Raw genomic sequence first — 13,989 nt, forward strand, 5'->3', positions numbered from 1 at the left:
GCATCACTAAAATGTGATAGGTTATCGGAAAACGCATCACCCCGTAGGTCAATTTTCCAAAGAAGCCTGCAGGGGAGAGCATCTTGCATAGATCTCTGATAGCTCACGCCCCGAGGTGTCTGGAGCCGAGGCAGCAGTGGAGAAAGCTGTAAGTAGCAAAAGTTCACTCCAAGGAGCTCTAGGAACCACAGAGGGAGGGTGTAAGTCTTTCCTGAGCAGTTTTTGCCCCCTGCCGCAGCTTGCTGACTCTGTGATGACACCTCCCAACACAGAAAAGGACTGGTTAAGGCCCCTTGGAAGGCAGGTTGTCCCGTACTTCCAGCACCAGCCCTGGTCCCTCCCGATTCACCCTGAGAAGTTTTGGAAAACATCATTGGCTGCTTCCAACCAGTTCTGAAAGCAAGCCAGCCCACGCTCCCGGATCTGCTTCCGTCCTTTGTTGGTGATGACAGCTCCATTCTGCTTGATGACCACGAGCTTGGGAATGACAGTGATGTCATACCTCTTCTTTAGTTCACTGAGGACAGAGGGCAGAGGGTTAGCACCATGCGGGTCTGAAAGGAAGGGGGCTGTTTGTAGGTTGTGTGCAAACAGTGCCATATGTAGGGATGTCAATGTCCTTCGGTTTCAGCGGTCACAGAGAATCCAGGATCCAATTCCCATCGGATACCGAGGGACAGCCATGCTATATCAATCTCAAGCTGAAGATAATCAAACTCTTATGGAAACTAAAAATACAATTATCTAAAACTACAAGTAGCCTGTAGTTCCAGCCTCTCAAGAGGCTGAGACAGAGAGATTAGTTTAGCTCATACATTTGAGACCAGCTTGGACAACATAGGGAGGCTGTAAGACATCATCTAGAAAGGACTTGGAACAAGGCAGGGCCAAAAGAGAGCTGTCTGTGTGCCAGGAGCCTGTGAAGTAGAGACCAGGGAGAAGTAGAAATCTGAATCAGAGAGCCCTAAGTTGCTGTCTACCCAAGAAATAAAATCCAGGCTGGTCTACTTTTCTACAACTCCAAACACGACAGCTAAAAGGAGAGATGCTCCAACAACCGGCAATGGTCCAGAAAGCAGATCAGCAACTGGGCTGGCACGGGGAGGGGAAGACGCCTGCCAGGCACCATGAACTCTGCCCACATCCCAGCCTAGGAAGACCACCAGCATTGCACTGAGCTCACTGGAAGCTCTTCAAGGGTTCTTGTGGGAGTGGGAACCTGTAGCATGAACTTCTGCAGCTGCTTAGAGACCTGGTTCTGCCACATATAGTATCGTGTATCTATATTAGTGCTCAGGAGGCTGAGGCAGGAGGATCTCTTTCTAGACAGATAAACTCAATCACAGAGAAGGGGATAAGATGGAACCCTCAACCTGAGAAAGCGCCTACAGGGAGCCCTGGCACCTCTTTCTACAGTCATCCTCAGGCTAAGGCCCTCTTCAAGGCCACCGCACTGGGACACCTGGGCAGAGGAGACAGCACCAGCCAACTCCTGAATCTTGTTCTACAGATATTGGTCACAAACCACCGCCTCACTGGACTATGTAATACAGTATCTGTTGCTGGGTTGGGGGGGACAGGGCTCCACTAGAATGCACCTGCATAATTCTGAGAGCCAGGTGGGCATCCTTCCTACAGGTACAGCTGCTCCCAGCATGCCAAGGCAGTCTACGGAGCCACAAGTGATTTTCTTGGTAGTAGGAAATTTCCTCCTCTTCTTTCCTTTGGTGACTCTTCAGGAACTGAAGGACAGTAGTAGGTAGTGGAGGCCTCTGAGAAAAAGCTACATACACAACGGTCCCTTCCTGGTTCACTTCCGAGTTGGGGCCTGAATGAACTTCCTGTCCTGCCTTACCCACTACAGCAGACAACTTCCAGAGCACCCACTGGATGGCTTGTACAGTTTCCACTTCTCCCTAATGGTGGCTCTTTTTCTTTGGCCCATGGTCTAAGTCTACCAATTTGATCTGAGATAGCAGAATTTAGGACATGGTACGAACTTCCTGGTTCGCACAAAGGAAATACTGGGTAGGGACAAAGATGGACAGCTAAGTTTGCAATAGGAAACTCCCTGTGGAAATGAAGAACAGGTGAATTGGCCCATCATCCTGTGCTTAGAGGACTATTTGTTGACACCTGGAGTGGAAAGGTTCTGGAACAGAAGAGAGAAGGAAAGAAGGAAGACCTACATGGTCCCCAAAGTAACACCCTTCTCAAGGGAGTCAGTGTGCATTTGGGGTTGGTTGCTAATCATCCTTGGGAGAAGACATCTGCCAGGGTACAAAGGCGGACCCCAGGAGAACTGGACTGTGTGCCTCTCCCGTGGCACATTTGGAAATCAGTGCAATACAACAGTATGCTGATCTCTCACGGCCACACTTCTAGGAGCCTGGCATGGTTACTGTCAGTGTCTATGATCATCTAGGAGGCAAACCTCTGGACAAGTCTGTGGGGGAGAGTTCTAGGCTGGGTTTACTGAGGTTAAAAGAAGCCCATTAACTGTATAAGGCCCCATTGCTCCAGATGGGGTCCTGGACTGAAAAAAAGAGGAGAAAGTTCGGCACCGGCATTCCTTTGTCTCTGGCTCCAGGCTGCAGACACAAAGAGACCCACCTCCTCCTCATGCTTCTGCCCTAAGGACCAGCCTTCAAACTGTAACCAAAATAAACCCTCCCCACCCTGTTTCTTTAATTTTGTGCGGAAGGGAGGGGGTGTGCCCCTGCATACATTCGGAGGCCAGAGGGTTGTGACAGTTGTTGAGACAGGTCTCTCCCTGAAACTAAAGCGGGCTGTGAGCACCAGAGAGCCTGCCAGTGAGCACCCAGGATCTGGCTGACTCCGCCCCTTCTGGCTGACCCGCCCCTTCTGGTTGACTCCGCCCCTCTATTGCTAGGGTTAAAAGCAGCCCAGTCTGTTTTTGTTTGGAGTGCTGGAGATTTGAATTTAGGTCTTCATACTTGCACACTAACGCGCAAGCCAGCTCCCCATTCTCTCTTACGTTGCTTTTGTCAAATATTTTGCCATAGCAATAAGAAAAGTAATGAATACAGAGCCCTTTCGCAGACTAGGTCAACCCCATTCTCCGTGCATCTTTTTACTCAGCCATAAAACGTCTTTCCTACCATCCTCCTGGGCAACCCAGAGCACTAGTCTCCAGGGGGGCAGAATTCTCTGCCTAATTAGCGCCACCAGCACCATCTCAACTGCAAAACAAGTGCGTCCTTTAAAGCTACATGCAATTGAGCGCACCATTGGGTCAAGTCGCAATTTAAAGCACAGCCTTTGAAGCAGTTCTCAAAGGAGTCCTTATGCTGTCACTTAGACTTACTATCAATGGGACTTTCCTGGTACCAGCAGGAGTGAGGCCTCATACCTGCCCCAAGGCTAAGCAGCTTCCCCAGGGCTCTCCACCTCCATGGTGGGGGAAGGGGAGGCGGCTCAGTCAGTAAAGAGCTTTGCAAGCACGAGGGCATAAATTCAGTCCTTAAGAAGCACATAAAAAGCACTTGTAACTCCAGAGCTGAGGAGGCAGAGAGCAACGCCCCAAGGTTCACTGATCTGCTAACCTAGCCAGCTTAGTGAATTACTGGATAGTGCGAGGCCCCGTCTCAAAAACAAGGTGGATAACAACAGAGAAATAGCAATATTGTCCCCAGGTTGTCCTCAATCTCTACTGACACGCACCCATGAGTGCACACTTGTGCACGTGCACATACGGATATATGTACACACACACACACACACAGAGAGAGAGAGAGAAAGAGAGAGAGAGAGAGAGAGAGAGAGAGAGAGAGAGAGAGAGAGAATAGTTATGAATCTATGGGACATCTCAAAGTTGGCTTTGCTTCCAGTTGGCTTTGCAGAAGGGATTCAAAGGTAGCATCGCAACTGGGTGACAAACCCAGGCCCTAGAGTCAGAGGATACCCAGAAACTGACATTTGTTTCAGCGGGCAGGGCTGGGGAGGGGCAGTTCTCCACCTGGATTCTTTCACACCCACCCCTCGCTCTTTCTAGGTTTTTCTGAAACTCTTAAGCCCTGACTGCTTTAACATCTGCCTACCCCTGGTTCCTCTACATGTTTTATGAAAGCATCCATGTTAATGAAACATTATAGTTAGGGAACTCCTTCCCTGTAGGTAAAAATAAAATCGCAGAGATGGCTAGCACCTGGCTCCTCCCGCTAGGAGACCCTTCCCCACTTCTCTCGGGGTACCCCCAAACGCAGCTCTGTGGACAGGCGGGTAACCGCAGCTTGCACTTCAGGTGGGTGGCTTCCCAACCACCCTTCCTTCTGCCCACTGATCAAGGAACCTAGCTAAGGGACACCAGCCAGCCTCAGGACCAGTCCCGGGGCTCCTGAGACATACGGATCCCTAAAACCCTAATCGTAAAATGCAGAAAACTCTGGCTGACTGGAGCACCACGGGTGCTGAAACCAAGGTTCAGTGGAATTGCCCCGCACTGAGACCTGAAAAGCAAAAAAGATTGGATAGGAAGTTAAGGACCCGCGTCTGAAACAGCAGCTCGGTACAGGAGAGCAGTTCCAGAGAAGCCAGAGCGCCAGAGAAGATGACCCCCAGGCCCCCACTCACTGCCGGTAGGGGTCGTGGAAGGGTAATGCCAGCCAGGAGCCATGCAGCTCCCTCATGAAGTCCAGCATCTCTTCCGCGCTGCCGTCCGCCGACACGAAAACCACCTCGAAGGGTGCGGGCCGCCGAGCCTCGCTCACCAGTTCCGTGTAGAAGTCGCAGAGCAGCGGCGTGAAGTCGCGGCTGGGCGCGCACCGGCCTGCTGCAAAGTACAGAGCTACCACCTTGTTCTGCAGCGCCGCCTCCGCCTCCACCACGGTGCCCTCGCGGGTCACCAGGCGCCGCCCGCCCAGCACGTCCACCATCGCCCCGGAACCCGGCGTGAGCTGGACACAGTGGAGAGAAGAGCCCTGGGCTGCGCGGCCACCTGTCAGCTGGCAGGGGACGCGGAGCCTCGCGCAGCGCTTGGCGCCTCCCAGCCCCGCCTTCCTATGGAGCTGCGCACGGTGAGCCCTAGGGAGGAGGGAGCACAGAGGTCACTCCATCCGCAGCGATGACAGCTAGGTGCCCCGCTCCAGAAGCAGACCAACGCCATCAACCTCTCCTATTCTCTATTTTATCTTGCCTTGCCTACCGGAGACCCACTGTACCCACCAGAGTCCCATATCATCCACCAGAACCCTGCCCCGCTCCACCTAGCCCCGCCCACCGACATCCTATCTCGCTCACCCGCGACCAGTCCGGACACCCAAGACTTGTTCGGATCCAGGTTGCCCCGCACCCCACCTAGTCCACTCCTGCCCTGTTCTTCCGACCCGAGTTCTACCCACCAGCCCCTCCCCAACTCACCCAAAAGAGCCTGGTAGCACCAGGGCTTTGCCCCGCCTACTCCCCCTACCCCTTCAACCATGCCACGCCCCTCACCGTCCCCTGGAGAAATTTCCTGCCCCAGATAAGCCTTACAGCTTTCTTGGCTCCAGCTGGTCATCTCGAATCCGCCCTCCCAACCCAGAAGAACATTCCCTCATTGTGCCTTTACACTGGAGTAACCCCAGCCCCCAGAAACTGTTGTATCCACCTAGGGCCTCTGAAAAGGGGTGAGGAAAGTGAAGGGCTGTTCTGCCTCTAGTTGAAATAATAGGCTGGCTGCGGGAAGCCTGGGCTCTTATGTTCCGGATGTATACCTCCACCGCCCATATCCTGGAGTTCTGGAAGAAAATTGAGGGCAGGTCTCAATGTTGCCCGAGGAGAGCCAGAGTGTTCAAGATACGCAGGCGCTGTGAAGGTCCAAAAGTTTCTACAGTAAGAAAGGTTCAGCTCCCTGCCAAACTGGAGCTTGTGGGTCAGCGTGTACCGGCACACCCAAAACCTTAGAGATCTAGATAAATAATTCTCAAGAGCAGTGCTTTAAAAATTAAAGAGCGGGAGCTGGAAAGATGGCCCGGGGTCATTAAAAGCTCTGGTTGGTGGCTCTTGCTGAGGACCTGTGTTCCTTTGTCAGCATCCTCAAGGTGGCTTACGAATCTTCTGCAAGTCCAGTTTTAAGGGATCGACCACATGGGCACCCGGCATGCATGTAGTGCAATGTGGGCAAAGTATTCATACACATAAAGTAAAAAATAAATAAAAATATCGCAAAGAGGTTTTGGGGAATCATTAAACATTAGAGGCGGCGAAGGAAACCAGCATATAGGATCCTAGAGCATGCCACTTTGGCGCGAGTCCTGGTTGTTTGAAAACAGCAAACAGAGAAGAGTTTTTTCTCTGTGCTTTCCCATTACGGCCTCAAGGTCGGTTTGCAGACAACTGAACTGCCATCAGTAGATTCATCACCAGGGAACACGGACTTTCAAGTCCTCCATCTTGTAAGTATTCCTCCAAGGACCTGGCCATCTCCAGTTAAGCGAGCTACACCCGCCTTTTCCCTGTGGAGGTGGACTAAAAGCCCGCATCCCTGTCACATTTCTATCCCCCGGTCAACGGCTAAAGTGTGGTTTTCCCCCTATGCACCTCCAAGTGTTAGCTTATTCAACAGACGCTATGGAATGGCTGCCCAGCCTAATTTTAGAAGCCTTCAGCTGCGCTCCGCAGAGCCAGCCTATCATCTGCAGGGGTGATGGGACTCTGCATTGCCTGGCTGCCCAACTTGACCGGTCCGTGGACTCTGTGGAGCTGTAGAGGGAGCGTGACTTTCGATGTAGAACTTGAGGGGCCAGCAAGCTGGCTCTGTGGCTTAAGACATTTGTGGTTAAGTTCTAAGCCTGACCGCCCGAGTTCGGTCCCCTGATCTCAGCAGAAGAAGCAATCTTACTCCCAAAGGTTATATCCTCCTGCTTCCTGCCTCTACGTGCAAACAAGTCAGAGCCTCAAGCAAAACCTCAAGTTTATTGATGGAGAAGGACAAACACACTTGAGCAAAGTCAAGTGTGAGCATTAGAACAGGAGCCAACAGTTGTAGATGTGACTTAGGCGTTACAATGTTAAAATGCTCTCCATTTACCAAGGCTGAGGGAAATTTTTTGAGAAGTGTTGTTAGTCTTATTTGCTTGTTGTAAGATGTTGGGTTTTTAGAAAAGGGATTATTCTGGGATTATTTATGTGTCTTTCTGCTGTGCAGGTGCCTGTAGAAGCTAGAAGAGAGCACCGGCTCCCCTGAAGCTGGAGTTAGAGGCAGTTGTGAGCCTCGTAATGTGGGTGGGCTCTTGGAACAGAACTGAGCCCACAAGTTTTTTTGTTTTTTTCACCTATAGGTAAAATTATAAGGTGATTCACAGACAGGCTTGTATCTGAGAGAAAAATTCAGATAATATAAACCTTGAGTCAAAACAACTTTTAAAAATCAAAGTAAATTTGACCTTGAGCATGGTTTTGAAAGACCCCTGCTTAGCAACAGTAAATGCCATGTCTGTAAGGCTGTGCACACACGGGGCAGGCTAGGTCAGGGTCCCAGGTGGCCAAGCAAGATACCGGTGGGCAGCCAGCTAGCAATAGACAAAGAAAGGGAGACACTCAGACAAGCCCAGCTTTCAGATAAGCTGCAGCCCCCGACTGGTACCAAGAGTTGTGTCCTTGGAGCCATATTTCTGCCACAGTCCCTGCCAAACAAGATGTCTGTAGTTGACCACCTGGACCGGGGTAAAGACACAATATTTTAAAGACACAATATTTTGCCATACATACTGAGACAAGGACGAAAAACAGCACCCTGTCCCAGAGGAGGGGCCAAGGCCACCCTTTCCAAAAACTTAGGGCTTGTCCCCAGTTCACCCTGGTTTCATTTAAATTAACCAATTAAAACCCTGTTGCTATGCTTCTGCTTCTGTACCTTGCTTCTGCCCCCCAAGCACTATAAAAAGGGGACTGCCCCTTTGTCCGGCGCACAAGTCCTCTGAGAGACTGTGTGCCCACAGGTACCTGTGTAAATAAACCTCTTGCTACTTGCATCCGAAGTGAGTGGTCTCGCTGCTCCTTGGGAGGGGTCTCTTCAGACGGAAGATACCCTCTGGGGGTCTTTCAGTTTGATGGATGGCTTAATCCTGTGATATTTTTAGTGAGGGAGTGTTCTTTTTGTGTATAGGTTCTGTGTGGGCGAGTCTCCAGCCAGCTGTATCCAAACTCTTGACTCAGCCAGACACAGGTGGTGAGGTCATAGGGTTTGTTTTTTCCCCACGCCTGCTTAACTGTTTCCTGTCTTTCTGTCTGGGCTAATCTCCATGATGCTTCCCGATCCAGAGAAGGAAAATGAAATGGGGCTGGGAACATTGCTCAGTTAATAAGAGTGTCTAACATGGACAAGGCCCTGAGCTGCATTCTAGACCAGGTGTGGTGGCACGTACCTTGTTGTCCCAGCACTTGGGAGGGGGAGGCAAGAGAGTCAATCCAAAGTCATCCTCCACTTTGTATGAGTTTGAGGCCAGCCTGGGCTACTTAAGATCATTTTTAGAAAATGAATGTAGGAGGAGGGGTATTTTGAACATTGTATGAAAGAGCCAGATGGGGGAGGAATGTGACTTAATAGTCGGTGAGTGAGGTGAGAGCCTCCTCGGGGATATAGCTCTCATATCTCAGCCCTGAATAAAACAGAAATAGTCGGAGGATTTCTCCTGCAGGCTCAGCCAAGTGGGCTTAGCCAGGAAAGATGATGGCTCATGGCCCTTTTGGAAAAGAAGAAAGTCACAGACAACTGGAAGGAGCTGAAAGGAGTCATGAGCAGTTTATATTTTGTGCATGGAGACCTGACTAAAGCTAAAACTCCAGAATGAGGGGATGGGCAGGAGAGAAGGGAGTAGACACGGACCAAAGCAGAAGCACCCTTGTAAGAGAGAGTAGGTCTCAGCTCAGAAACTTGCCCATCACACCCTCGTGCTGTGGAGAGCCAGGTAATCCAAGCTAAGGAATACTCTTGAGTGTTGGGATCCTAAAGAGACAGACTCACCTCATCCACCCCCTACTCCCAGGACATCTGCCTTGTGTAAGCTTATGGGTGGGAAACTATAGGGAGCTCCTTCAAGCGTGCCCAGAGAGCTGGACAATTGAGATAGAGTCCCAATTCTTAAGGTCATTGCTGACCACCCCACACAGCCAGTCTTCAAAGGGACCTCCCTGACCCTCCCTTCCACCAGCTACATACCGATCCCATCTGCCCTTACTCCTGCCCTCTCAACTAAGGAGCAAGAGTGAGGACAAATCAATTTACACCAGACTTTGGCTAGTCTTAGCCTGTCTGCCCTGCAGGATGGCAGAAAATGGGCACATGCAACCTCCCTCTCTAAGATCCTCTCCTCACCTGCTACCGTGGCCATGGGAGGTTCAGTTCCACAAGCAGCTGGTGGAGCCGGAGCTGATGGAGGAACTTCGCCGGCGGCAGATTTGGAATAGAAGAGATTAACTCAAATTCCACTTGTTTGTGGGCATAGATACAAGTTATCAGGGAGTCTTGGTTTTGGTCTTCCCAGGTAAGACCCATTGTTGCAGTAACGGGGACTCTGTTTTGATGCAGCCCAAAGGTCACTGGGTGTCAGCATAAACTCAGGTTTCTGATCAGAAGCTATGGGGCTTGTGGGGTGCTTTGCTCTTCCCCCATTCTTTCAAGGAGCAGCTATCTCTACCCGGCGTTTGGGGAGTGAGGTAGAACAGACGCAGGGGAAACAGACTTGAGTTTAAGGAGTGATTTAGTCTATCCACTGTCTTTAGAAAAGGATCCCATTGAGACTCCGGGAGACGCTGGCAGCTAGAGTGTTTGCTTAGTATGTGCAGGCCTCTGAGTTCCAACCCCTGGACTGTGAGAAAATATCACGGAGCCTTAGAAGTCCTTTCTAACCTTCTTTTCAAGTAGGCTACCTTGAGTCCATACAGGGCCTGCCCAAACCAGACTCAGAGAAGAATCCTGCTAAGTCACCCATCTCCCATTGCTATCTGATTTCCTTGACCTGCCTTCAGCAAGAATGCCATTAAGTGGGCTCAGCAAGAACCACCCCCCAGAAATGTGTATGCACACAATAGTGACCCACTAATCTCTAGAGAACTACTTATGAATATACAAATATAATTATGAAATTTTTATCTGATTAGCAAACAAATTAGACACCAGGGTACAGACACCACACTGAATTTCCTGGCTTTAAATATTCATGTTTGAGTCATTTGCCTGTATGGATATGGTGTGTGTGCCCGGGAGTTGACAATGTGAGGTCTTCGTGACTGGAATACACACACAAATACCACAAACTGTGCTGAGAAGCTATGCCTATAGTGAGATATTAAGACGGCAAAAACCTAATCAGATCAGGGCTGGGGAGGGCACAGAGGGGTTACGTAAGATGCATGCCATTAGAATGTAGCCTTGTGATGAATCCCAGTGGTTGCATAAGAAAGGGAGAGAGGGTGAATATGGCCAAAGTACTACAGAATGCACATAAAATGAAAAATGTCATGAGAGCCATTATTAGTCACTTATTCCCTTCTCACAGGAGTGAGTGTGCTGTCAGTGCCGCCTTAAATTCAGTTCTGTTCCTCTTTAGCCTTGTCAAAGGTCATGACACCTTGGTGTCCCTCTAGCTGCAACACGGACTATGTTCTTCCTGGGTTGGGGTATGGCTCAGAAGACTTGTGGAGTGCTTGCCCAGTACCCATGAGGCACTGGATTCAACCTCCAGCACCATGCAAACTAGGTGTGCTGGTACAATTCTGTATTCCTAGCATGTAGGAGAGAGAGGAGAGGATCAGAACTTCAAGATCATTTTTGGCTGTTTCGGTCAAAAAAAAAAAAAATTAAAAGAAAAAATCTGCAGCTACCAGTCCTCACTTTGCACAGATTCTCGGGAGCCGCTCCAGCGGGGAGCCATGCTTGGCTGTGTCTCTTCCCCAAGTAATCTCAGACCCAGGCAGCCCATGGGCTGCCCTCTTTCAGGTGTTTCCCTGCCAGCTGGGAACTTGTGCACACTCCCCACAGCCCGGTAAAGTCATGACTCAATAATCAATAATTTATCAATAAGATTTATATGTTAAATTCTCAACCCACAATCCATCCACACAATAAGCTCACAACCATTCGACAAAGACGTCAACCATCCACCTAGATAAGACAAATTGACCTATAGACACTCTTAGAAATAATCATATCTACCCATCACCAATTAAGAGCACCTGGATCCAAATCCTCTTTGGCCGGCTCCATGTTGATTCTCCCTCTTTCCTCCTCTCCCACCTTACAAAAACTTTGTCCCCGCCCCACTCTCTACTGCCCAATCATGTATCACCTTGACATCAACCTACAAGATCACTTGAGGCTACATAGTGAGTCTGAAGCCGGCCTGGGACACATGGGACTCTGTCTTAAAACCACGAGGAGTTTCATTTACAGTGTGTGTGTGTGTGTGTGTGTGTGTGTGTGTGTGTGTGTGTGTATGGGAAGACAGGAAAATTGCTAAGAGATTGAGGCTCACTTGGGCAACAAAGCAAAACTTTGTTCAAAAAAATGATAATATAGGTATAATTCCTCTCTTTGAAAACAGAAATGACAAAATCAGACATGGGGACTTTGATCTTGCTGAAAATGAGAAACGGGCTGCGAAAGTAGTGCTCAGTGGTAGAATACTTACCTAACATCCACAAAGCCCTGGGCTCCCATCCCTAACATCACAAGAAAAAACTAAGAAATAAGTAAATAATGAGTGAGTGGATAATGTACGGACAAGGGGACTGCTCTATTAGAGGACACAAGTTGGGTTCCCAACATCAGAAAAATCAATGAATGAATGAGTGAACAAATGAATGCAGGGGCTGTTCTTCTAGAGGGCTGAGTTGGATTCTCAGCACCAGCTCACAACCAACTCCAGCCCCAAGGGGTTCGATATCTCTGACCTTGGCAGGCCCTTGTACTCATATGCACATATGCACAGACACACACTTATCTATACATGATTAAAGGTAAACCTTAAACACACACACACACACACACACACACACACACACACACACACACACACGAGAACCATTGAAACCCCAAAGCACTTTACTGGATAAGGGCCTGTGGTTTTCCACAGATACTGTGATCTAAGTCTGCCACATGCACAAGCAGGACAGCACAGACGGGCCTTTCCATGTCTTTCTGAGGCGTGACCAGTGGGGTATCCTCTCAGAATGATGCCTCTGACATGAGAGTAGCAATGCCCTGGGCATCAGTTGGGAAGGAAAGAAGTGGGGAGTGGACAAGAAAGCTCCATGAGGAAGAACAGGATTGAAATATTCGGTGTACAGGTATGAAAGTGCCACAATAAACCCATTATTGTGTATAATTAATGCATGCTAATAAAAACATCAAAAAGGAGAACCCTTTACTTGGTACAGTCCTCCTGACTTTATTCCGATTTTACGTTTGTTTGGGAGGAGGAAAGGACAACTGGGCAGGAGTTAGTTCTCTCCTACTGTGTGGGTCCCAGGATTAACTCAGGTCCTCAGGTTTGACAACAGGGCCCCCACTTGCTGAACCATCTTCTATCTCCTTCCCAACTTTGAATGTTGTGTGAGGATGTGATGCTGGAGATGTTGCTGCCATATTAGTGTAGGAAAAAGTCAAAGAGATTTCCAGATATCTGCCTGAATCTGACATTTCTAAGCCTCAAAATCTAAATAAGTCGTGACCTATCCTCTAATGATCACCTCAGTCTTCAAATGTGTTCTCTTAAGTCTTTGTAGAAGGAATCTTTTATGTCTGTTCAGAAGCTGCACCTGTCACATAAAGCTGATTGGCCTATAAGCTTAGGCAGGAAATGGAGGGTGGGACATCCACTAGGGAGACTGGATTCTAGGGGAGCCAAGCAAGAAGGAACCTGGGAGAACAGAGGATGGAAGCTGAGCAGAGGGGACCAGCCATGTGGAAAAAAACAGATTAGAATAAATGGGATATTAAGTTACAGTCTAATCAGGGTACCATAAGGTGCTTGTATTTATTTTGAGTCGTTATTCCAGGAGCCTGAGGCCAGGAGGAAAAACTAGGCTTTTATAAGTCTTTGCAGATAAACTATGACCCCCATAGAGGTGGCTTCCAAGGGCAGAAGAGTTTTTCAAATATGACTAACATATTTGCCTCCTTTTTCCTGCTTAGGCTCACCTTAATAAAATAGAAGCCATGCTGGAGAAAGGGCTGGTAGGCACTGAACTACTGTTAGTAATCACTGGAAAATTCTCAGACAAACACTGCAGCTCAGACAGATGCACTGCGTCACAATGTTTCCATGGCTGTGAGGCCACAAACACGGAAATACTCTGTGCTCTGCAGTATGGCTGCGGCTGCGCAGTGACTGTCCAACATGCAAATGAGTTGCCAGCTAGACTAGCCCCCGTTTTGAAGTGACATCTTTTCCTGAAAGCACAACTGGTTATGTGAAGTATGCACACTTAGCCTGAGGTATTTAGTGAACATTATCTCAGGGATAGACACACTTGGCCCATCCGTTCAAGAAAAACACATGATGTTATTTGTTGTCAGCGATCCAATGGCATCCTTCAAACAAAACGTAGTTTGGATACATTTTTACACAGATCCAAGAGCTTGACTTCTTCCCAGTGCAGATTTGTGGTAGCGTATTGTGTGCTGATGATAATCTTCTCAGGCTCCAGGAGTCCAGCTTAGCCCAGGAGACCCATCTTCCCTGAACAATCCCTCTTCTTCTGGCTCCAACCAGCTATACAGATGCCTATCTTCCAGGCTCACTAGAGTCACTGCCCTTATTCTCCAACCCAGAGTGACAGACTACTGCTCTGGAAGTGGCCAAATGAACACCCTGTCTCTAGAGCCAAGTGGGGCAGGGCCCGGGTTAAGTGAGGTAGGAAGACCCACTGCAAACATGGGCAGCAGCATCCTCTGCTTCTTGACTGTAATTCAGTGAGTCTCGGGCTCTGGCCACCAGGCCTTCCCCACCGTAGGGCCTCGTCCTCAAACTGTGAGCCAAATAAAGT

General features: G+C 49.2%; 1 protein-coding gene across 1 annotated transcript; it reads right to left on the bottom strand.

Moving 5' to 3' along the window:
• Positions 1-345: 345 nt before the first annotated feature.
• Positions 346-4,895, bottom strand: NXNL2 (nucleoredoxin like 2; the record flags this gene model as incomplete). Its single annotated transcript, XM_080921706.1, has 2 exons — positions 346-517; positions 4,594-4,895. 2 exons carry the CDS (start codon positions 4,893-4,895, stop codon positions 346-348), a joined length of 474 nt encoding a protein of 157 aa, XP_080777832.1.
• Between the last annotated feature and the right edge of the window lie 9,094 nt (positions 4,896-13,989).

This window comes from Micromys minutus (assembly GCF_963924665.1).
Source record: "Micromys minutus genome assembly, chromosome: 1".
Taxonomy (NCBI): domain Eukaryota; kingdom Metazoa; phylum Chordata; class Mammalia; order Rodentia; family Muridae; genus Micromys; species Micromys minutus.